At 40.2% G+C, this 23,281-nt stretch overlaps 1 protein-coding gene across 1 annotated transcript in view; it reads right to left on the bottom strand.

Moving 5' to 3' along the window:
* Positions 1-23,281, bottom strand: part of sspo (SCO-spondin) — a 391,512-nt gene that overhangs the window by 94,582 nt on the left and 273,649 nt on the right. Inside the window, 9 exon segments of the mRNA XM_061922415.1 lie at positions 2,962-3,089; positions 4,267-4,437; positions 4,511-4,707; positions 5,945-6,083; positions 11,352-11,468; positions 18,439-18,600; positions 18,962-19,207; positions 21,141-21,187; positions 21,288-21,427. Coding sequence (XP_061778399.1) covers positions 2,962-3,089; positions 4,267-4,437; positions 4,511-4,707; positions 5,945-6,083; positions 11,352-11,468; positions 18,439-18,600; positions 18,962-19,207; positions 21,141-21,187; positions 21,288-21,427 — 1,347 coding nt within the window.

Here is a 23,281-nt window from a genome sequence, read left to right as displayed (position 1 = left end):
AATATACAGCCTGGAAGAGTCATGGATCCATGGGATTCTGGGTAATTGTTATGTTGTGTTTATGTTGTGTTACTGTGATGTTGTTCTCCCGAAACGTGTTTGTCATTCTTGTTTGGTGTGGGTTCACAGTGTAGCGCATATTAGTAAGAGTCTTAAAGTTGTTTATATCACAACCTTCAGTGTAACCTGTATGGCTGTTGACTATATGTCTTGCAATCTCATTCGTGTGACGATAGAAGCAGCGAGATGCATGTGTCCGGCCAGCCGGCAGGCAGATAGCAATGGTGTAATGGCGGGCGATGACATGTTGTAGAGGACGTTAAAAGTAAAGCCATCACTGCACGCCCTCGATATGGTAGTCCGAGTGTAAATCAGAGAATGTTAACCCCGGGTGATGTCCGGGAGAGGCAGCAAAATCCGGAAACCCACCGAAACAATCAGGGGGGGTCGGCGATTATGCAGCTGTGCCACATGCAGCTGAGCCACATCAGAGTGGCCAAAGAGCCGCATGCGACTCCGGAGCCGCGGGTTGCCGACCCCTGCTGTATACCGATACGAAAGATGCATATGTTTTTTCATGTTTTTTTTTTTAATTTACATAGCACAGTTTTAAAACAGCCACTAAAGTAATCCCTTGTTTATTGCTGTTAATTGGTTTCAGGCCTGGCCGTGGGTAACACATTTCTGCAAAGTAGGAATTACTAATCATGAATTGAATATTTTCAAAGTTATCGCATAAAAAAATCTGCTCAGACCTTCTAAATACAGTTTTTAACATTGTCACAGCCATGCATATATACAAAACCCAAAACCAGTGAAGTTGACACGTTGTGTGAATCGTGACTAAAAACAGAAAACAACGATTTTCAAATCCTTTTCAACCTATCCTTCCATCCATTTCCTACCGCTTATTCCCTTTGGGGTCGCGGGGGGGCGCTGGTGCCTATCTCAGCTACAATCGGGCGGAAGGTGGGGTACACCCTGGACAAGTTGCCACCTCATCGCAGGGCCAACACAGATAGACAGACAACATTCACACTCACATTCATTTAGTGTTGCCAATCAACCTGTCCCCAGGTGCATGTCTTTGGAAATGGAAGGAAGCGGTAGTACCCAGAGGGAATCCACGCAGTCACGGGGAGGGCATGCAAACTACACACAGAAAGATCCCGAACTCGGCATTGAACCCAGGACTACACAGGACTTTAGTATTGTGAGGCGGATGCACTAACCCCTCCTCCACTGCGCTGCCCTTTTCAACCTATATTCAATTGAATAGACTGCAAAGACAAGATACTTAATATTCAGACTGGAAAACTTTATTTATTGCAAATATTAGCTAATTTGGAATTTGATGCCTGCAACATGTTTCAAAAAAGCTGGCACAAGTGGCTAAAAAGACTGAGAAAGTTGAAGAATGCTCATCAATTATTTAGAATATCCCACAGGTGAACATGCCAATTGGGAGCAGGTGGGTGCCATGATTGGGTATAAAAGCAGCTTCTATGAAATGCTCAGTCATTCACAAACAAGGATGGGGCAAGGGTCACCACTTTGTGAACAAAAGCGTGAGCAAATTGTCAAACTGTTTAAGAACAACATTTCTCAACGAGTTATAGCAAGGAATTTAGGGATTTCACCATCAACGGTCCGTAATATCATCAAAAGGTTCAGAGAATCCGGAGAAAACATTGAACATAAGCAGCAATGTCCGTGACCTTTGATCCCTCAAGCAGTACTGCATTAAAAACAACATCGGTGTGTAAAGGACATCACCACATTGGCTCAAAATGTAATGATTATTTGCAAAAAAAAAAGATGTTTATCAGTTCGAACATTGGATATATTGTTTTTGCAGTCTATTCAATTGAATATAAGTTGAAAAGAATTTGCAAATCATTGTGTTCTATCTTTATTTACGAAATACATAAATGGTAAATGGGTTATACTTGTATAGCGCTTTTCTACCTTCAAGGTACTCAAAGTGCTTTAACACTATTTCCACATTCACCCATTCACACACACATTCACACACTGATGGCGGAAACTGCCATGCAAGGCCCTAACCACGAACCATCAGGAGCAAGGGTGAAGTGTCTTGCTCAAGGACACAACAGACGTGACGAGGTTGGTAGAAGGTGGGGATTGAACCAGGAACCCTCATGTTGCTGGCACGGCCACTGTCCCAACCGCGCCACGCCAACTTCACTGGTTTCGGGTTTTGTCACCAAAGTCACCAGTGGCCACGATACTGACCAGCGAGCTTTGAATGGTTTGGGCTCATCTAAAGGCAAATGCTATAGTACTATTGACATTTTCAATTAATTTAGTAATTGTTATACTTAAAAATGCTTAATTTAGGCCAAACATATGAAAAATAAGCTAAAGAAATCTGCAATAAAGTGAAGCCATAAACTTCAAAGCGGAATGTGGCGACGTACAACTGTACTGCCACAAAGGGCAGTACAAATTAAAATTGAAAGGTGGAAAGGGAAATGAAAGCATGCACAATACTGTAACTAAACAGCTAAAAACTAACCTAACAATAACCACGCTGCGACAGGGTATTAGCTTATAGCTGCAGATCACCATATCTTTGTTCTCCAACTATGGCAACTGAGCAGATGAGTGTGAATGACAGGGCTGAGAAAAACAAGCAGATTATATTTTTTTTAACAAAAAAGATTATTACTTGTAGGACCGAAAGGCGGCCGACTTTGCAAGGGGTTGGATGAGCTGGGGATGGTTAACCATTTTCCGCATAGCAACTGACACTGTGGTAAAAGTTGGGATTGCCACAAAGCCCATTTTAAGACATTCAACACTCTTACTGCCATCTGGCTGCTAAAGTGGATAGTGAAACCCCCCCAGTTCGTCACTTTTCCTGTGTCAGGTAAACCGCAACGAATGGAGCCATATGAATCCCCTTCTTACTGTTCATAGCCAAAGAAGTACACACACCTGTCCAGGGGGGCAGGCGCATCCTGGACTGCATGGTCCTGGTAGACACTGGGTGTGAGGCCACATGTCCTCACACGTGTATGGACAGGAAGTGGAACACTCACTGAACACCTGACCTTTGGGACACACTGGGAACCACATGCACACATGAATGTGCACATCCATGGCACCTCAGGTCATTAGCAATAACTGGTCACTTCTTTAGGTACACTATGTTTTGATTACTACATCATTGTAACAGCATTTTACTGCAGTTTCATGAGGCTGCTGAATGAAAAGGTGTCTCCAAATCAGGGGTCACCAACCTTTTTGAAACCAAGAGCTACTTCTTGGGTACTGATTAATGCAAAGGGCTACCAGTTTGATACGCACTTAAATACATTGCTACAAATAGCCAAATTGCTCAATTTACCTTTAACTCTGTGTTATTATTAATAATTAATATTTATCGTTGTGGATACACTGATCATCTTAATGATTTCTCACAATAATATATATTTTTGATTGGTTAAAATCCAATCTGCACTTTGTTAGAATATATAACAAATTGGACCAAGTTATATTTCTAACAAAGACAAATCATTATTTCTTCTAGATTTTCCAGAACAAAAATAAAAAAAAAGACTTTGAAATAAGATTAAATTTGATTTTACAGATTTTCTAGATGTGACAGAATATATATTTTTAAATTTTAATCATAATAAGTTTGAAGAAATATTTCACAAATATTCTTTGTCCAAAAAACAGACGCTAAAATGAAGAATTAAATTAAAATGTATTTATTATTCTTTACAATAAAAAAATAAATATACTTGAACATTGATTTAAATTGTCAGGAAAGAAGAGGAAAGAATTTAAAAGGTAAAAAGGTGTATGTGTTAAAAAATCCTAAAATAATTTTTACGGTTGTATTTTTTCTCTAAAATTGTCTTTCTGAAAGTTACAAAAAGCAAAGTAAAAAAAAAAAAGAATTTATTTAATAAACAAGTGAAGACCAAGTCTTTAAAGTATGTTCTTGGATTTTCAAATTCTATTTGAGTTTTGTCTCTCTTAGAATTAAAAATGTCGAGCAAAGCGAGACTAGCTTGCTAGTAAATAAATACAATTTAAAAAATAGAGGCAGCTCACTGGTAAGTGCTGCTATTTCAGCTATTTTTAGAACAGGCCAGCGGGCTACTCATCTGGTCCTTACGGGCTACCTGGTGGCCGCGGGCACCGCGTTGGTGACCCCTGCTCCAAATGTTAGCCTGCTACTGTAAATAGTATACATATATACATACAATATTATTATTTAACATATTTTACCGGCTGTGCAGTTGTTGCTGTTACAAACAGTATGTTGTTCAAGAGGTCTAGCACAGACAGGTCCGCCAGGCTCAGAGTCCTGAAGGATGGTCTTGTTGCGCATGGACAAGCCACCGCCACACGAGACACTGCACTCACTCCAAGATGACCATTGGCTTAACAAACATCCCGCTGGATTAAACAGGAAAAATAATCACTTCCTCTCAACGTTTCATACATTTTCAAACATTGAAAGATTTCACACCTGGACAGGCGCCCAGGTCACAACTTCCTGTCCGCATGGTGTCAGAACAAGAAGGGCCGCCCTCTGTGTCTTGGCAAAGGCGTGTTCTTGTGCGCTGGCCACGCCCACAAGTGACCGAACAGATGGTCCATTCACTCCAAGGCTCATAGACAGGACAGGTAAGATTGGTGCAAACCAAAGTAGCATTCTGACACACACTGCACATGAAGAGGTGGAAGTGGTTGGTTTAGGATCTCTGACACAGGCATTGCACATGTTGATGATGATGATGATGATGATGATGGGCAAACACTTTTGATTTACTGTACAAATCCATTAAAAGCCCTGATACCGTATTTCCTGTAATAGCCGCATGGGCGCTAATTAATTTAAAACCTCTTCTCACTCCTGCGCTTATTCAAGGCATGCGGTAAAAGTAAGCGGGCGCTAATAATTTTAAAACCTCTTCTCACCCCTGCGCTTACCAGTGGCATGCAATAAAAAATTGAGTGTGATAATAAAATATAATTAATATCAGCTCTACAACATGTCATCGCGCCCACCTTTACACCATGCTATCTGCGTGCCGGCCGGACGCATGCATTTCGCTGTTTCTCGTACGAGATTGCAATGCATACTTGGTCAACAGCCATACCTTTTACACTGATGGTTGTGATATAAACAACTTTAACACTCTTACTAATATGCGCCACACTCTGTGAACCCACACCAAACAAGAATGACAAACACATTTCGGGAGAACATCGGCTCTGTAACACATTATAAACGCAACATGACACTTACCCAGAATGCCATGCATCCATGACTCCTGGCTATATTATACACGCGCCCCCAACCCCGCCCACCTCAAAGACGCACGGAGGGTGGGGTTTGGTGCTAGCGGGGTGTATAATATAGCCAAGAGTCATAGATGCATGGCATTCTGGGTAAGTGTTATGTTGCATTTATAATGTGTTACAGAGCCAATGCCATCCATCCATTTTCTACCGCTTATTCCCTTTTGGGGTCGCGGGGGGCGCTGGCGCCTATCTCAGCTACAATCGGGCGGAAGGCGGGGTACACCCTGGACAAGTCGCCACCTCATCGCAGACAGAGCCAATGTTCTCCCGAAATGTGTTTGTCATTCTTGTTTGGTGTGGGTTCACAGAGTTTGGTGCATAATAGTAAGAGTGTTAAAGTTGTTTTATATTACAACCATCAGTGTGATCTGGAACAAAAATCCTCTGCCATTTTGAAAAAGACGACAGGGGAAGCGTCACTCGTGACGTCACGAATTTGACCCGCCGGTAGAAGTAAGCATGCGCTAATAAATTTGGGGAACGAGTTTGACCCGGCAGTAATTCAAGGCAGGCGCATATTAAAAGCCCGGCGGCAATTCAAGGATATACGGTATCTATATTTCAGTAAGTCATAAAGTTGCAATATTTGACTAACCAGGTGTTGCAGTCTACAACAAGCTCTTCATTTGAGATGTATTGCAATGTTCCATTTCCTGACGGAACACCACAACGACATTCTGTCACAGGAACGCAACGACTGTCCTGCAATAACTGTCCCTCTGGACAGCGACAACCTGGGAGGAAAGCATGGAAGAGGGGGTTAGAAAAAGAATACTGACAGTCAAAAAAAAACTGTAGAAATTGTAAATGCTTAAGAGCTGCGATGCTCTACATAATTTTGGAACTGTGGAAAATGTCTTGTCTGGATATTTTGATGATGGAATGTTGGGAACTATAACAATCACACTTTCAGTTTGTGTATTTGTATGTGGAATTAAACTATACATCAGATTAACTAAGGAACTTTAAAAAAAAAGTAGAACTAGAAAGTCACTCAGAGCGCAGACTTCCTAAAAGTAAAAAAGTCCTAAATCCCTGGGAAGTGTAATCAAAATGTGCCAAAAACTTTTTTTGTTATCTAAAGCAGAAGGAAAGAAGAAGAGTGAACCCTATTGTCAGTCATACACTATATTTGTCTATGTGTGGAGGCGAGGAAACGACCATCCCGACAGGCACAGCACATTGAAACATTGTTTAAACTTGTTGAATTAGATGTTGATGTCAATGTCGGCTTCTGACGTTGATTTGACCATTCAATTTTGATCATTACCCAAACAACACAAAGGCAACGTTGAAAGAACATGCTTTTTGAGGATGATTATTCAATGTCAGGTTTTGACGTTGATTTGACCATTGAAACCTGGTAATTTTCCAACCAACAATGTGGATCATCAACAACCTCGTCTCAATTTAAAAATACAACTATTTTGCCACATTGCTTTCGAAGTCAGTTTAAAAGACATGTATGTATAGTAGAGATGCGAGGTTTGCGGTCACAACCGCAGAATCTGCGGATAAACCGCGGGTCGGCGGGTGACATGACAAAAAAATAGATTTTAAATAGATTTGGGCGGGTGGCGGTTGAACCAATTCGGAAATATATATTGTAATAATCCCAGGAATGTAGGCTCATAAAACTTCTTCGTTTGTCTTGTCTTTATTGCACAAGATGTAATACAACCACACAACAGCTCCCATGTCCCTAACGCTTCCCCCGGGACAACTCGAACTCTCACTTCCTGTCGATAATGTCACTTCCCTATCTCTCCCGGAAGTCCCGCCCCCCAGCCAAAGTCATTGGCTAACACCCCGTACCCAGCCGGTACATTATACATAGTTAAATGTTATGTTGAAGAGGTTCATTTAGCCTACTGACGTGTATTTATAAATGCTTGATTCATATAGGCTAGTAGGTAAAGTGTTGTACCTGACAACTCTTGATGGTACAATCCATTTATCACGTCACAGACAACATCACGCTAACATCACGTGACACCTCTGATGAAGGCTGCAGAAGCAAGGTAGCCCAAACTTGTCAGGTACAACCTTACTAGCCTATAGAAATCAACCATTTATAAATAGTTAAATGTTGTTACCCACATACGAAAAACGAGCAGCACTCTTTGAAACAGCATGTGGGCATACTTTTATTTTGAAGTGTCTCGTTTGGTCTGTTGACGGATGTAAGGAAGCTACTTCCGGGTATGGCCAACGAGGTATTTGTCATTTGTTGGTATTTTACTTGGTAAAATGTTTGATCCACATGATGTGCATGTTATTATTTTTACGTTTGTAACGTGCTTTATTTATTACAGTTTTCACAGTGACTTTGAAGGGAAAGTAAGCCTTCAAATAAATCAGTTCAAGAAAGACATTGTGTCTGTGCTATTTGGAGGGAGTTACACTTTCTAACCTCACTAATGCCTTGCATCGTCTATATTAGACATATAACAACGGGCGGGTGGCGGGCGGGTGTGGCTTTGATGAAATGTTGGTTCGGGTGGGTGGCGGTTGGATGACGACCTTAGTGATGCGGTTGCGGATGATATAATTGCCTATCCGCGCATCTCCAATGTATAGTCAACGTTGTATCAATGTCTTGTGCCTGCTGGGATCATCATGGGGTATCAGGCCTGTTTGCAGGCATCGATGAGCAGGGCTCTCCAGTCTTACCTGTCGTCCGCGCTATGTATGAGTTTTATATTATTGATATTTCTGATACAATTTCTGAGGCTGTTGATATATGCTGTTCGTTATCGACGTGGAGATTTCTTTCCTACTAGTTTTTCTGTTAACATCAGGTTTTCTAAGCTGTCTTTTCTAATAATTTATCCGAGGAATTTCAGCTGCCTATTTCGAATCGTCGCAATTGCAGATAATCTTGTTTTTGCCCTTGCCAATACCTCTTCATTACTTTTCTTTTCAGTCCATGATACAAAAACTATTTTTCTGAAGAACTACATTTCAGATGCCTCTAATTATCTCAGCTGTTAATTGTTTAAAGTCCAGCATTCACAGCCGTAAAGTAGGACGAACCATGCATACGTTTTGATGAATCAGAGTTTGATGTCAATAGAGATGGTCCTATTTTTAAATATAATTTGTTGAAGATGTCTTTTGACATGGCAATCCATATGTTTATCTCTTTTTCAGACCTACCATCAGATGTTACTGTGACACCAAAGTATTGGAATTGATGCACTTGTTTTATTTTGTTGATGTTGCATGTGATGCTGCATGCAGGTGGATGTGGTGTCTTGGAAACTGTCATGCATTTGGTTTTGTTGAGGTTTAGAGTCAGTCCGTTTGCTTCACTGCGTGCTACTACTGTGTTCAGGATGTTCTGTAGTTTTTCTTCAGTCTGCCACCAGTACAGTGTTATCTGCATATCTGAGGTTGTTAACATGAATTCCTCCAATTGCTATACCATATTGATGATTGATATTACATAGGATCATTTCCATGAAGATGTTAAACAGATTAGTAGATAGTAGACAACCTTGTCGAACATCACTTTGAACGACTTTGAATTGACTGCATTTACCACATATTTTTTTTATAATCCTCAGGTCTTTCCCATCAACATCTAGCTCATTCAAGACTTGTAAAAGGTTTTTATGTTTCACTTTATCGAATGCTTTGGAATAGTCTATAAAACACAGGTATAAATCCGTTTGCACTTCTATTGATTTCTCCATTACCATACAGAGTGTGAATATATCATATAGCGAAATGCGTGGCCGAAAGCTCTGGATGTATGTTATTCTTTGCTCTTGCCATCAGTACTTTAAGAAGAATGTTGGTGGTATGACTCGAATGTCTTATCAATCTATGTTGATCACAGTCTGTGGCTTCTGGTTTCTTTGGCAAAGTAATAAAAATAGATTTTTTCATACCTGATGGAATTTGCAAGTCGTCATTAATGATGTTAAACAGTTTTATCAGCTCTGATGTTCCAATTTCTTCGAGTGGTTCTATGACTTCAATTGGAATTTTATCTGCTCAAACCGCTTTATCATGTTTCATTTTGGACATGGTATTTTTCACTTCATCATGTTTTGGGTGGGCCTTTCATTTTTTTTTTATAGCTGGAGGTGGACTTCGGTCATCATGGCATAAATCTTCAATATATTTTGATCATCTTAACAGAATGTCTTCCTTATCCATTAGTTTGTTGCCTTCCTTTGATTTGATGCATCCTGACTTTGAGGGGCCCTGCGTCCCGTTTACTTCTTTGATCTTTTACTGCATGTACTTGCTATCAGTGTTCTCGTGTTGTTTTATTTCTTTTCATTGTGAGTTTATCCAGACTTCTTTAGCCATGTTGCATTTCTTCTTTATTAGCCTATCCAGTCTGCTGTACTCACTTTTGTTCTGATTCAATACTCTCCATGTGTCCAATCAATCAATAATTTGTTGAGTCATGTGGTTTAAATTTAGTAACAGGAACACGTTTGTCAGTGGTTTGGATTATACATTCTTGCATCTTATTCCATCTGTCTTCTGAGTTTGTAAATGTGTTTAACGTTTCAAATTTGTTTGACACTGATGTGGTAAAATTATTTTGAAGATCTTGGTCCTGTTCAAAAATTTGGTACTGCAATTTTGGAGTTTTGTTATATTTTTGGATGTTTTTGAGTCTCACTTTTGTGACTGAGCTAACTGGGACATGATCACTACCACAGACTTGCCCCTGGCATGGATTTTGAGTATAGAATTGCATTTTTAAACCTCTTTTCAATTAATATAAAATCTATCTAGTTTCTAGCTCTATCACCAGGGCTTTTCCATATCCTGTTGGGATACACACACAGAAGTTGAAGCTTGAAACATAAACTTAAGGTAACGTAGTACAAATGATCCAGATCAACCCCAAATTCCAATCACTTTTTTTCCTATCACATTTTTTACATTTTCTGAAAGTTTTTACAAAATTCTTCTATAAAATGTTTTTGTTATTATCATAACTAACTAACAGACTAACTAACTAATGCACACACAATTATGGATATCAGATTCTTCCTGTGGCACAGTGTTGGGAGCAGACAAGCTGTTGTATTTCCCACTCCTCGTGCCCATTAAACCAGTTGAGCAAAAAAAGTGGTTGATGTTTGTGCATCAACATTTTTTAATATGTTCCAAACAAAATTGATTGATTGATCATTTCATTGGGAATTTTCTGGGCCCAGAAAATGTGGATTTACTGGAAGAACGGAATTTATAGACTTTGGAAACAAGATAGCCTGTTTGTTTTGATGCTGGAATGAAATCCAAAAATAAAACTGAAACTATGCATTGCTTGCACATTGTCTTGTGACTTTGGCCAGAGACATAAGGATATGTAAAGGATAATGCATGCAATGATATGGGATTTTTAAACCTACGTTTTGTTGACAATGTTTTCCTCCACTCGTCAATATTTTTTGCTATGTTTTAGTTTAAAATATTTCATATTCATATCCAACAAATGCTGTGATAATGTTTGATAATGATATGTTTCAACCTGAACAGCAATACACTTTCTTCTGTTGAGTATTGTATCAAAGTGTGTTTTGTATTAGTTGTTGTCTGAACCCTGGTTAATACTGCCATACTTTTATTTTGAAGCTGAACTGGAAGTGTGTTTGAATGTTTTAAGGTTGTATATTTAGACAGTACTTATGTTGCTATTTAGTGATACTGATGCAGTTAACAATTCCACAACACGTCAACATTAACTGAAAATGTTTTTCCTCTAAATAACTTCTTTGACATTTAAAGTGTTCGACCATGTATGTCGCCGTCAAAGTAAACAGGTTGTTAAAATATGCAGGAGCACTTCTTTAGGGTTCACCCGAATCCACAACATGGTAAAAAAGTAAGAAAAGCACATTGTTACAAAGTTCCATCATGAATCTTAATTATGGAAAAAAAAATGCTTAGGTTATTTTGCTAAAAGTTGCCAAGATGCTGCATGACGTTGATGATGGTAGTCATAATTCATAAAGAATTGAAGCCCATACCAGGATAACAAGCTCCCTGCAGACACTGGACATGCTCCCATAAGTCTGTGCAGCTTCGAGGACACTGATTGGCACATGTCTCCTGGTAGGTCCGACCCCGGTCTTCACAGCGTTCACCTTGAATACAAAATTGTCAAAACCTGCCAGTCAATATCGTCATTAATCGGGTCATTGTATTGTCAGGAGAATCAATGCACCATAGTCGGACTGTTTTATATAAAAAACTATATGCATCACATACTTTTGTACATGCATCCTCGCAAATAATGCAAATTATATGACGCTGTCATATATGCCATGGCCCTCGCCAAGCCCCACACGTATTGCTGGGTTGAATATATTAGCTTGAGTCTTGTTATAAATCAAGTGCAAGACGCGTTACTAAGTAAAGCGTTTCATCTGAAAATGGCGCTTTGCTGTGCAGTTCCAAACGTTCAACTCGAGTGAGATAGAAAAGAGGTTTTATAGAGTCCCGAAAGAAGTGGTTCTAAATTACGAAAATGTGCCGAGGGAAATGGCTCTCAAATATGTGGCTTTCATCTTGTGGAGTGCAGTCAGACCATGCTCGTGTCTGCAGCGAGCACTTCGTAGAAGGTGTGTTTGAAAATTTTTTGGGGTGAGCACCTTTTTGAGAAAAGAAGAGGAACGTTGAGAAAAAAAGAACATTTTTATCAGCACAAAGTGTTGCCACGCAAACCATCCATCCATCCATTTTCTACCTTATTCCCTTTGGGGTAGCGGGGGGGCGCTGGTGCCTATCTCAGCTACAATCGGGCGGAAGGCGGGGTACACCCTGGACAAGTCGTTTCCTCATCGCAGGGCCGAAACACAGATAGACAGACAACATTCACATTCACATTCACATTCACATTCACATTCACATTCACATTCACATTCACACACTAGGGCCAATTTAGTGTTGCCAATCATCCTATCCCCAGGTGCATGTCTTTGGAAGTGGGAGGAAGCCGGAGTACCCGGAGGGAACCCACGCATTCACGGGGAGAACATGCAAACTCCACACAGAAAGACCCCGGGACTACTCGGGACCTACGTATTGTGAAGGAGACGCACTAACCCCAAAATACATTTTTAAAAATCAGGACAACATTTTCGGCAATTTGGTGGATTTCTACACTATAAGTATGTATACTTCTGGCTTTGTGACCTCTGTTTACATTCATTTTGTCAAAGATCATGATGGACTTCTCGATGGCTACTAATGAATACTCTAAAACTACAACTGGTTCGGAACTAACCATGGTCGGATTGTATTCATCCGATTTTGATTAGCAGCAAAGTAGACAGCCGTCAACGTTCGAGCTTGGAAAGCGAACGGAGGGGACAACAAGTGAGCTAACTAGATGATTAAGCTAACGAGCGAGCTTGTTTTGGTGTGCCTGATCGTCTAGGACTCCAAGGACAACATCACAGGACTTCATCAAAGGCCCTCTTGATCCGAGAGGAGGATGTATGCCAGCAGTTCTTGAAGCTGAACACGCGGAAGGCCCCCGGGCCCCCTCCACCCTCAGGCACTGCACGGATCAGCTGGCTCATGTCTTCACTGACATTTTTAACACCTCTCTGGAGCTATGCCGAGTGCCGTCCTGCTTCAAGACCTCCACCATTGTCCCTGTCCCAAAGAAACCACGGATCACAGGACTTAATCACTGCAGGCCGGATGCGCTGACATCTGTGGTCATGAAGTCCTTTAAGCGCTTGGTCCTGCCCCACTTCAAGGACATCACTGCCCCCCTCCTGGATCCACTGCAGTTTGCCCACAGAGCCAACAGGTCTGTGGACAATGCAGTCAACCTGGCCCTCCACTTCATCCTGAACCTATGCCAGAATCCTGTTTGTGGACTTCAGCTCTGCATTCAACACCATCCTCCCTGGACTGCTACGAGACAAGCTCTACCAGCTCAGCGTGCCCGACTCCCTCTGCAGTTGGATCAATGACTTCCTGACGGACCGAAGACAGCACGTTCGACAGGGGAAGATTAACTCGGACAGTCGAACCACAAACACTGGTACTCCTCAGGGCAGTGTACTTTCCCACTGGCTCTTCTCTCTTTATACAAACTGCTGGATATTTAGTCACCAGTCCGTAAAGCTGCTCAAGTTTGCGGAAGACACTACCCTCATTGGACTCATCTTGGATAGCGACGAGTCCGCCTACAGGAGAGAGGTGGGCCGGCTGGCGTCCTGGCGCAGTCTCAACATTCTGGAGCTGAACGCCCAGAACACAGTGGAGGTGATCATGGACTTCAGGAAAGTCACAGTCCAACCACCCCCCCTCACCATGATTGACTCTCCCACCCCAGTCTCCATTGTGGACTCCTTCCGTTTCTTGGGCACCACCATCACCCAGGACCTCAAGTGGGAGCCGACCATTTAGCTCCCTCGTCAAGAAGGCCCAGCAGAGGATGTACTTCTTGCGGCAGCTGAGGAAACTTAAGGTGCCGACCGAGATGCTGGTGCAGTTTTACTCAGCCATCATCGAGTCCATCCTCACCTCCTCCATCACTGTGTGGTTCCCCGGCGCCACAGTCCGGGGTAAGCATCGACTGCAGCGCATCATACGTGCTGTTGAGAAGGTTATTGGCTGCAAACTCCCATCCCTCCAAGACCTGTTCTCCTCCAGGACCAGGAGGCGTGACGGTCGGATCACAGCTGACTCTTCTCACCCCTGGACACAAACTATTCTCCCCTCTCCCCTCAGGCAGGAGACTACGGTCCATCCAGACCCACACCTCCCGCCACCTGAAATGTTTTTTTCCCCTCGGCCATCAGGCACATGAACAATACCAAGATCTGATAGCTCAGTTACAGCTCATTTTATTACCCTTTCTGTGTTATATGTGTGTTGTATATTGCACAAAGAAAAATTCCTAGTTTGTGGAACCCGTTCTCAAACAATGGCAATAAAAACTATTCTGATTCTGATTCTCTCTTGGTTGCTTTGTTGGCTCTGCTCCTGTCTCTGGTCATGCTCCCTCTACCCCAGCAGACGACGGAGTGGAACACCGCAGAGGCCACCACAGGGTATATGTTTCTTTTACTTTTTATTCATAGCTGTGTGTAGAAGTGGCTGGTCGCATCAGCTCCGCTACTTTAATGTCTTAAATGTCCTTTGTGTTCTTTGATGTTTCCCTCTTACACACATGTAAGAGGGATGTGTGCTATGGCTATGAGTAGTTTTTTCCCCTTGGCCTCAGTCTGGACCCCCTCTCCAGGGGCCCAGGCTTAGACCGATATTTTTATTTTATTTTATTTTATTCTTTTATTTTTTTCTCCCATTCCCCCCCACTTGTTTACCTGTATCTCACCTTTTTTGTAAGGGCGCCGGAAGTTGCAGACCTGTCAGCGATCCTGTTCGGTCTCCCCGTAATGTTTGTCTGATCTTGAATGGGATTTTGCTGAAAATTGTAATTTCCCCTCGGGGATTAATAAAGTATGTCTGATTCTGATTCTCCCCATCCTGAAGTCAATGTGGCATTCATGCAAGAGGAACAGTGGGTACATGCGGCGAGGCGAGCGTTCAACAAATTTTGTAAAGATCGTATTTTAACAATACTTCATTAAAAAATGCAAAAGTTTCACTCGGACACACAAAAATATTTGTTTAAAAACACAGATTTCTGCATTTACATAGACATTCCACATGCCTGAAATGGTTTGAGAAACTTTCTGTGATGCAATCGGGTTTATTCTTCACTATACAAGCTGAACTAAGCCTAAATTAAGGACAAGAGATTACATTTGATTGTTTGTGTTTTTTTAATGGTTGCTATGCCTAAATACAACTACGAGGACCTCTGATTGTAGAAATAAACTGATATCATGTTCAGTCCTATTAATAAATATTGTCATTTTTGGTCCAATCTACTGTATTCTTGTTGTGAATTATCATAGCAGAAACTTTTGTTGTTGTGCAGGAAAGCCAAGGGCTTCATTCGACACGAATGACCCCACTGTAGGGTCTTAAAAGCTTTTAGTAAGCATCTGCAAAATAGCCTTAATAGTATTAATAAACCACATTAATAAATATCTTGTAGCCTCATCAGCATACTGAATCATGATATCGCTAAATAATGTTGGAAACCTAAAATTTCTAAACAACAGGGAAATCTAGCTAAACAAAACTTTTTGGGATGCAATCAAGTTAATTCCCTACTCATTAATAGTGTTTGAGAGCAGAATTAAATGTAAATAAAGGACAGGAGATCAGTTTGTATTCCTTTTGTGATTGCTATGCCTAAATATAACTATGATGACCTGGTTTTTCAAATAAACTAATGTCATAGTTTATTTGCAATAGATAAATATTGTCATTTTTGGTCCAATAAACCGTATTTTCGTGGTCGACTTTCATAACAGAAACTAAATGCTTGTTGTGCAGGAAAGTCAAGGGATTTATTCAACACGGATGACGACATTATAGCGTCTTTGATGCTATTGGTTAGCCTCAAGAAAATATCCTTAATAGGATTAAAAAAATCTTAGGCTCAACAGAATATACAAAATTTTGATATTGCTATCAAAAATTGCTGAACATCTATAGCTAAATAATGAAACAAATTATGAACTTCACACCATTAAAACAACTGCAGACATTAACTGTAGATGGCAGCAAAATATTTGTACTGTGAAATGGAAATCTGGAAACCCTACAAAAACTAAACGCATCCTTTTTCTCATTAGCATCAAACACCACAGCAAAACAACACTCGTTATGTCAATCACATGCACGAATAAGTCCAATATTGTCTTTTACGGATTAATGCCTAATTTGTGGACCCCTTCAGATGTAAAGACATGATGTGCCTCAAATCTTTTCTACTATTAATACTTGTGGGTGTAAAAGGAAGTGCATTTGAGCAGTAACTTGAACAGTCAACTTCGATGACAAAGAAATGGTTTAAATCTTTAGAAAATATTTTTTATGATAAGTGTACAAATCCACACCATTCCATTTCAATATTTTTTCATGATAGTGTGTATACTTGCCTCTAAACCTTTTAAAATATGCTAAATGTTGCTCTGATGCAGGTAAATAAACTAAAACTCTAGTGCAGGGGTGTCAAAGTCATTTTAGCTCAGGGGCCGCATGAAGGAAAAGCTGTGCACGGAGTAATAAAATCATGGCATTGAAACTAAAAAAAATAAAGACAACTTCAGATTGTTTTCTTTGTCTTACTTTGGCCAAAAAACGACCAAACTTTCTGAATATATTACAAAAAAATTTTGAAAAAACTACATGAAGGAAAGAGGAAAGTGAATGAATGTTTATAACTGAATACATTTACATATGCATTAAAATTTGTTTTCTTTTTTATAATTTTTTAAAATGAATTAAGTAACGTTTATGACAACCTTTTTCCAAAACACAATTTATAATGTGAGATATAACAGGATAATGCATACATTTATCATTTGTTTTCAAAAAGGTTACAAAAAAGTGTGACCCCAAAAACTTACTTTAAAAAAACTTTAAAATTTCCTAGCGCCAACACAGATGGAGTATTGGTGCGTGTAAAACAGCAGCAGGCGGCTGTGGCCTGCGGGTCAGTTCTAATACCAGGATGATTCAGATCCGGTTCGCGGGCCTTGACTTTGACACCCCTGCTCTAATGGGACTCTTGCACTCCACCTGAAACCCGGAGGTGCGTCTATGTCACGTGATTGTAACCCAGCAATATTGGCAATGTGGGAGAAACCCTGTTTTTGCTATGTTTCAAGTTTTATTCATGCTTACATTTAAACTGTTTGATTGCCTGCGATGAAGTGGCGATTTGTCCGGGGTGTCTGAATGCAGCTGACGGGACAAGCGGTAGAAAATGTATGGATGGATTGAAATGTTTAACTGCTTTTAAAGGCCTACTGAAATTAGATTTTCTTATTTAAACGGGGATAGCAGGTCCATTCTATGTGTCATACTTGATCATTTTGCGATATTGCCATATTTTTGCTGAAAGGTTTTAGTAGACAAAATCGACGATAAAGTTCGCAACTTTTGGTCGCTCTTAAAAAAGCCCTGCCTTTACCAGAAGTAGTGCGCGTGACGTCACAGATTGTCGGACTCCTCACATCCACCCATTGATTACAATCATGGACGCCAGCAGTGCGAGCGATCCTGACCGGAGCGAGGATGAAAGATTTGTGTTTGAGGATATTGATAGCGATGGACTAGAAAAAAAAGAAAAAAAGCGACAGCTCCGGGCAACGGCAGTGTGAGCGTTTCAGATGTAATTAGACACATGTACTAGGATAAATCTGGAAGATCCCTTATCTGCTCATTGTTTTAATAGTGTTTTAGTGAGATTTTAAAGATTGTAAAGTAAAGATTTTAAAGACATACCTCGAGGTCGGATGGCTGCGTTGAACACACTGTGTCTCAGAGAGAAGCCGAGGAGCCAAGCTCACAGTTGCTGCAGAACGACGAATATTCCACGGATGTCTTTGGTAAGATATATATCACAATTTCCCCATCCAAAAACATGCTGCTTGACGTCGAGAAAACATTTTCGCTTGACCGCTCTGCTTTCACAACAACAAAGAAACGGCTGGGTCTCTGTGCTAAAGACAGCTGCAATCCACCGCTTTCCACCAACAGCATTGTTCTTTATAGTCTCCATTATTAAATGAACAAATTACAAAAGATTCAGCAACACAGGTGTCCAAAATACTGTGTAATTATGTGGTTAAAGCAGACGACTTTTAGCTGTGTGTGTGCGCAGCGCTCATATTTCCTCACAGTCCGTGACGTCACGCGTATACGTCATCATTCCGCAACGTTTTCAACAAGAAACTCGCGGGAAATTTAAAATTGCAATTTAGTAAACTAAAAAAGCCGTATAGGCAAGTGTTGCAATGTTAATATTTTATCATTGATATATAAACAATCAGACTGCGTGGTCAGTAGTAGTGGGTTTCAGTAGGCCTTTAAGTGCTGTATGGCCACCTTGAATGCCTTGAAAGGCACCTTATAAAATAAATGTATTATTATTTGTATTACTATTATTGAAAAAAACTGACTTTTTAAACAGTAGAATGGTTTGGTGAATACTATTCTTTGTTGGTGTACCTGGACAAAGTCCTGTGTTGCAGCTCTGGCTTTGTGTCTGCTGGCTGCCACATCGCGGTCCTGGAGGTGAGGCCAGAGGCCGCCTGTAGCGCTGCCTGACTCCCCCACTGCATGGCTCGGCACACACTGTCCATGTACTCCATGCACTCCACTGACACACATCTGAAACAATATTACAACCATTTTACATGTTGTTTATATACATAACATTTATCATTTATTTATAACAACAACAGATATCATGATAAATACTTGATATTTAAAGGATTCACTTCCCTAAGCTGTTCAATGAGATATTTGTGTCATTTCCATTCAGGTTTGTGGTACATAGAAATTAAATTCCACACAATGAAAATAAAACAGTACAAAAAACTAAATGTGCATGTGGTGTTCCCCAAGGTTCTATTCTCAAAGACCTTCAATTCAGCAACTTTCTTATCAAAACAAAAATATTTCACACGATACAGACAAAACACTCATGGAATAAAAACTAAATAAAGAATGTGCTTGTTCCCAAACATACCCTGGCAAATGCGAGCATCGTCGCACAGCCTGTCCTCTTCCTGTGGTTCTGGACATCGGCTTTTGGCTTGCTCTTCAGATACTGGAAAACCAGAATCGAAGTCCAAACAGGCCCGGAAGCGCCTCTGGACTGAGATCATTTTACTGCCATTGACGGCCCATTCAAGGAGGGAGCTGGTCGGGGGCAGGGAGGAGGAGGGCATGCAGGGCGAGCAGGGGGTCCACTCTGACCACTCACTGAGGACAACTGATAAAAATATGCATTAAACATCATAAAATCTCAACTCTTGTTCCATTGGGAAATATGTATAGAGTAAAACACGCTCCTGTCGACATCCAATCGATGTGGACCCACCCATTAAGTCCTGGTCCAACAACTTCCTATTACTAAAGAAGTTTTCGTAAGATACATTTCCCCTTTCTTTTGTAATTCACATATTCATTACATTTATGCATTGTTGCATTTGAAACAATTGTATTGTTGATAATATAGGGAATTATTATAAGTATTCATTATCAGTAGTGTTATTTCTATTGGTATTGTTATCTTTCTATTTGTATAATAATAACATAATTTGTATATAATGTTCATTGTCATTTCTGTGTTATTAATATTTACTCCACTAACTGCTTGATTTTTCATACCATATTTGTACATATCGTATTTGCTAATGTTGTTCTGTAGTTGTTGTTGTTGTTGTCTCTCTGTCTTATTCCTGTAATTTCCCCCTCTGTCTTCTTTTTTTCCTCTATATGTCACCGCTTGCTCTGGTCCATTAACAACAAAGTCAAACACAAATAAGAAGTATCCAACACATCTCTTTTGTTAAGTTAATCTGTACAGCATCTATGGTCATCTACATCTATATGATTTGCCTGACAGGACATGTTTAAACACATTTCCAGTGAGGGTTGGACTCCGCCAAGGCTGCCCTTTGTCACCGATTCTGTTCATAACTTTTAGGGACCGAATTTCTAGGTGCAATCAAGGCGTTGAGGAGTTCCGGTTTGGTGGCCGTGGGATTAAGTGTCTGCTTTTTGCAGAAGATGTGGTCCTGATGGCTTCATCTGGCCAGGATCTTCAGCTCTCGCTGGATCGGTTCGCAGCCGAGTGTGAAGCGACCCGAATGAGAATCAGCACCTCCAAGTCCGAGTCCATGGAAAAGGGTGGAATGCCATCTCCAAGTTGGGGAGGAGACCCTGCCCCAAGTGGAGGAGTTCAAGTACCTAGGGGTCTTGTTCACGAGTGGGGGAAGAGTGGATCGTGAGATCGACAGGTGCGGCGGTGCGGCGTCTTCAGTAATGCGGAGGTTGTATCGATCCATTGTGGTGAAGAAGGAGCTGGAAGGCAAAGCTCTCAATTTACCGGTCGATCTACGTTCCCATCCTCACCTATGGTCATGAGCTTTGGGTCATGACCGAAAGGATAACATCACGGATACAAGTGGTCGAAATGAGTTTCCTCCGCCGTGTGGCGGGGCTCTCCCTTAGAGATAGGGTGACAAGCTCTGCCATCCGGGAGGAACTCAAAGTAAAGCCGCTGCTTCCCCACATCGAGAGGAGCCAGGTGAGGTGGTTCGGGCATCTGGTCAGGATGCCACCCGAACGCTTTCCCTGGGTGGCAACCGGTAGGAGGCCACGTGGAAGACCCAGGACACGTTGGGAAGACTATGTCTCCCAGCTGGCCTGTGAACGCCTCGGGATCCCCCGGGAAGAGCTAGACGAAGTGGTTGGGGAGAGGGAAGTCTGGGCTTCCCTGCTTAGGCTGCTGCCCCCGCGACCCAACCTCGGATAAGCGGAAGAAGATGAATGGATGGATGGATGGACATGTTTAAAAAAAAAAGACATTTTTAAGGCTGTTATTTTCATAAAAAGCACTAAAAGAAATTGTATTACTTTTAGTGCTTTTTATTGACCCACGGGAACACTGTATTCTGCACTAAAAAGTAATTAGTGTACAATTTATTTCCCATGAATTTGTTTTAGTACAAAACATCAATCAAATTAAATGAAATGATTAATAATCGTTTCAAACGATTTGTGAAAAACAATTGGAATGGGTAGGGCCCACAAAGAAAACAGGAATTTAGCCACGGCCTTGCCTAACAGGTAATAATGACTAGTTTTGGTTTATAATGTGAGAGGCGTAGACATAAACATGTTCGGGTCTATGATCTTACCTTCACACTCCCTCATGTCACACTCTAAAGTCCCATCATAGCAAAGGCTATAAAAGATATAGGCACAGATCAATAAATAAACTCCATTATTTCAGATACAAACAACATGTATGAGATCGCATATGTACAGTTGACATAGGAACTGACCAGGTACTACATCCGAGGGTGATGGTGGACCCCTGAGGAACAGTGACAGGTGTGAGTGGTTGTCCTGCAGCTTGGTGCTGCAAGTAGATGCAACCACACTGCTCTGAAGGTACACAACTACCATTCTGCTGCAGCAAACCCTGTCGGGACAACAACAACACACTTTCATGAAATCAATTGTGTCCTTAACACACTTAAGTGTGAAACAATCAGTATCATTGACAATACAATTGTATGCATTTCATAATAGTCAATGATTTATGCCTTGCATAAATGGTAAGCCATGACTGTAAAGTTATTACAGTCACTAGTGCTGTCACATCTTATGCCTGCAAGGATCAGCTTAATGCTCCATATTTCATTACCTGTGTGTGTGTGATCAGTCTGCCTCCAAGCTTTTTGCAATAAATCAAAACTGAGAGCTCACTAACAGAGCCAAATAACACGACAACATTGTCAGCACATATTTTACCTGATATATTAGCAACACATGCCAAATGTCACTTCCTAAATAGATGTTGCTTCAATATATGTGTGCTTTCACACAGTACAGCCATCTGAATAAAAATAAGTTGGAAGTATAAAAAACATTATATGGAAGAAACTATATTTAAAAAAGTCAGTACAGTACAATCGGTCCCACATTGTTCCTGAAACAATTATTTTCATAATTCACTGGATCGAAAAGGCTGTATATTATTAGATATGGATCACAGGGTTGGTTCTTCTTCAAGGCTGCTTGTGATGGTTAAATTTGCTATAATTGGCTACAAGGAAGTCAAAGAAAATAAGAATGTAGCATATGCTTTTAGTCATGAGGACAACAGTATATGATATCTGCATGCTGTGCTGCCATCACATGCTCACAGTGCGGAAAGAAAATGGGTATTTCGGTCCGTCATTCCGTCGTATATTTTTTTTCCTTTTACGGAAAGTTTTTTGTAGAAAATAAATGATGAAAAAAACACTTAATTGAACGGTTTAAAAGAGAAAAAACACGAAAATTAAATTTTGAAACATAGTTTATCTTCAATTTCGACTCTTTAAAGTTCAAAATTCAACCGAAAAAAATGAAGAGAAAAACTAGCTAATTTGAATCTTTTTGAAAAAATAAAAAAAATAATTTATGGAACATCATTAGTAATTTTTCCTAATTAAGATTAATTTTAAAATTGTGATGACATGTTTTAAATAGGTTAAAATCCAATCTGCACTTTGTTAGAATATATAACAAATTGGACCAAGCTATATTTCTAACAAAGACAAATCATTACTTCTTCTAGATTTTCCAGAACAAAAATTTTAAAATAAATTCAAAACACTTTGAAATAAGATTTAAATTTGATTCTACAGATTTTCTCGATTTGTCAGAATATTTTTTTGAATTTTAATCATAATAAGTTTGAAGAAATATTTCACAAATATTCTTTGTCGAAAAAACAAAAGCTAAAATGAAGAATTTAATAAAAAATGTTTTATTATTCTTTACAAAAAAAAAAAAAAAATACTTGAACATTGATTTAAATTGTCAGCAAAGAAGAGGGAGAAATTTAAAAGGTAAAAAGGTATAAGTGTTTAAAAATCCTAAAATCATTTTTAAGGTTGTATTCTTTTCTAAAAGTGTCTTTCTGAAAGTTATAAGAAGCAAAGTAAAAAAATAAATGAAGTGAAGACCAAGTCTTTAAAATATTTTCTTGGATTTTCAAATTCTATTTGAGGTTTGGTCTCTCTTAGAATTAAAAATGTCGAGCAAAGCGAGACCAGTTTGCTAGTAAATAAATACAATTTAAAAAATAAAGGCAGCTAACTGGTAAGTGCTGCTATTTGAGCTATTTTTAGAGCTATTTTTAGAACAGGCCAGCGGGCTACTCATCTGGTCCTTACGGGCTACCTGGTGCACACAGGCACCGCGTTGGTGAGTTCAAACCCGGCCTAGTCATACCAAAGACTATGAAAAAATAGGACCCAATGCCTCCCTGCTTGGCACTCAGCAT

Source organism: Nerophis ophidion, linkage group LG15 (assembly GCF_033978795.1).
Source record: "Nerophis ophidion isolate RoL-2023_Sa linkage group LG15, RoL_Noph_v1.0, whole genome shotgun sequence".
NCBI classification, from domain to species: Eukaryota; Metazoa; Chordata; class Actinopteri; order Syngnathiformes; family Syngnathidae; genus Nerophis; species Nerophis ophidion.
Note: the sequence above shows the minus strand (reverse complement) of the source record. Positions and strands in the feature narration are given on the sequence as shown.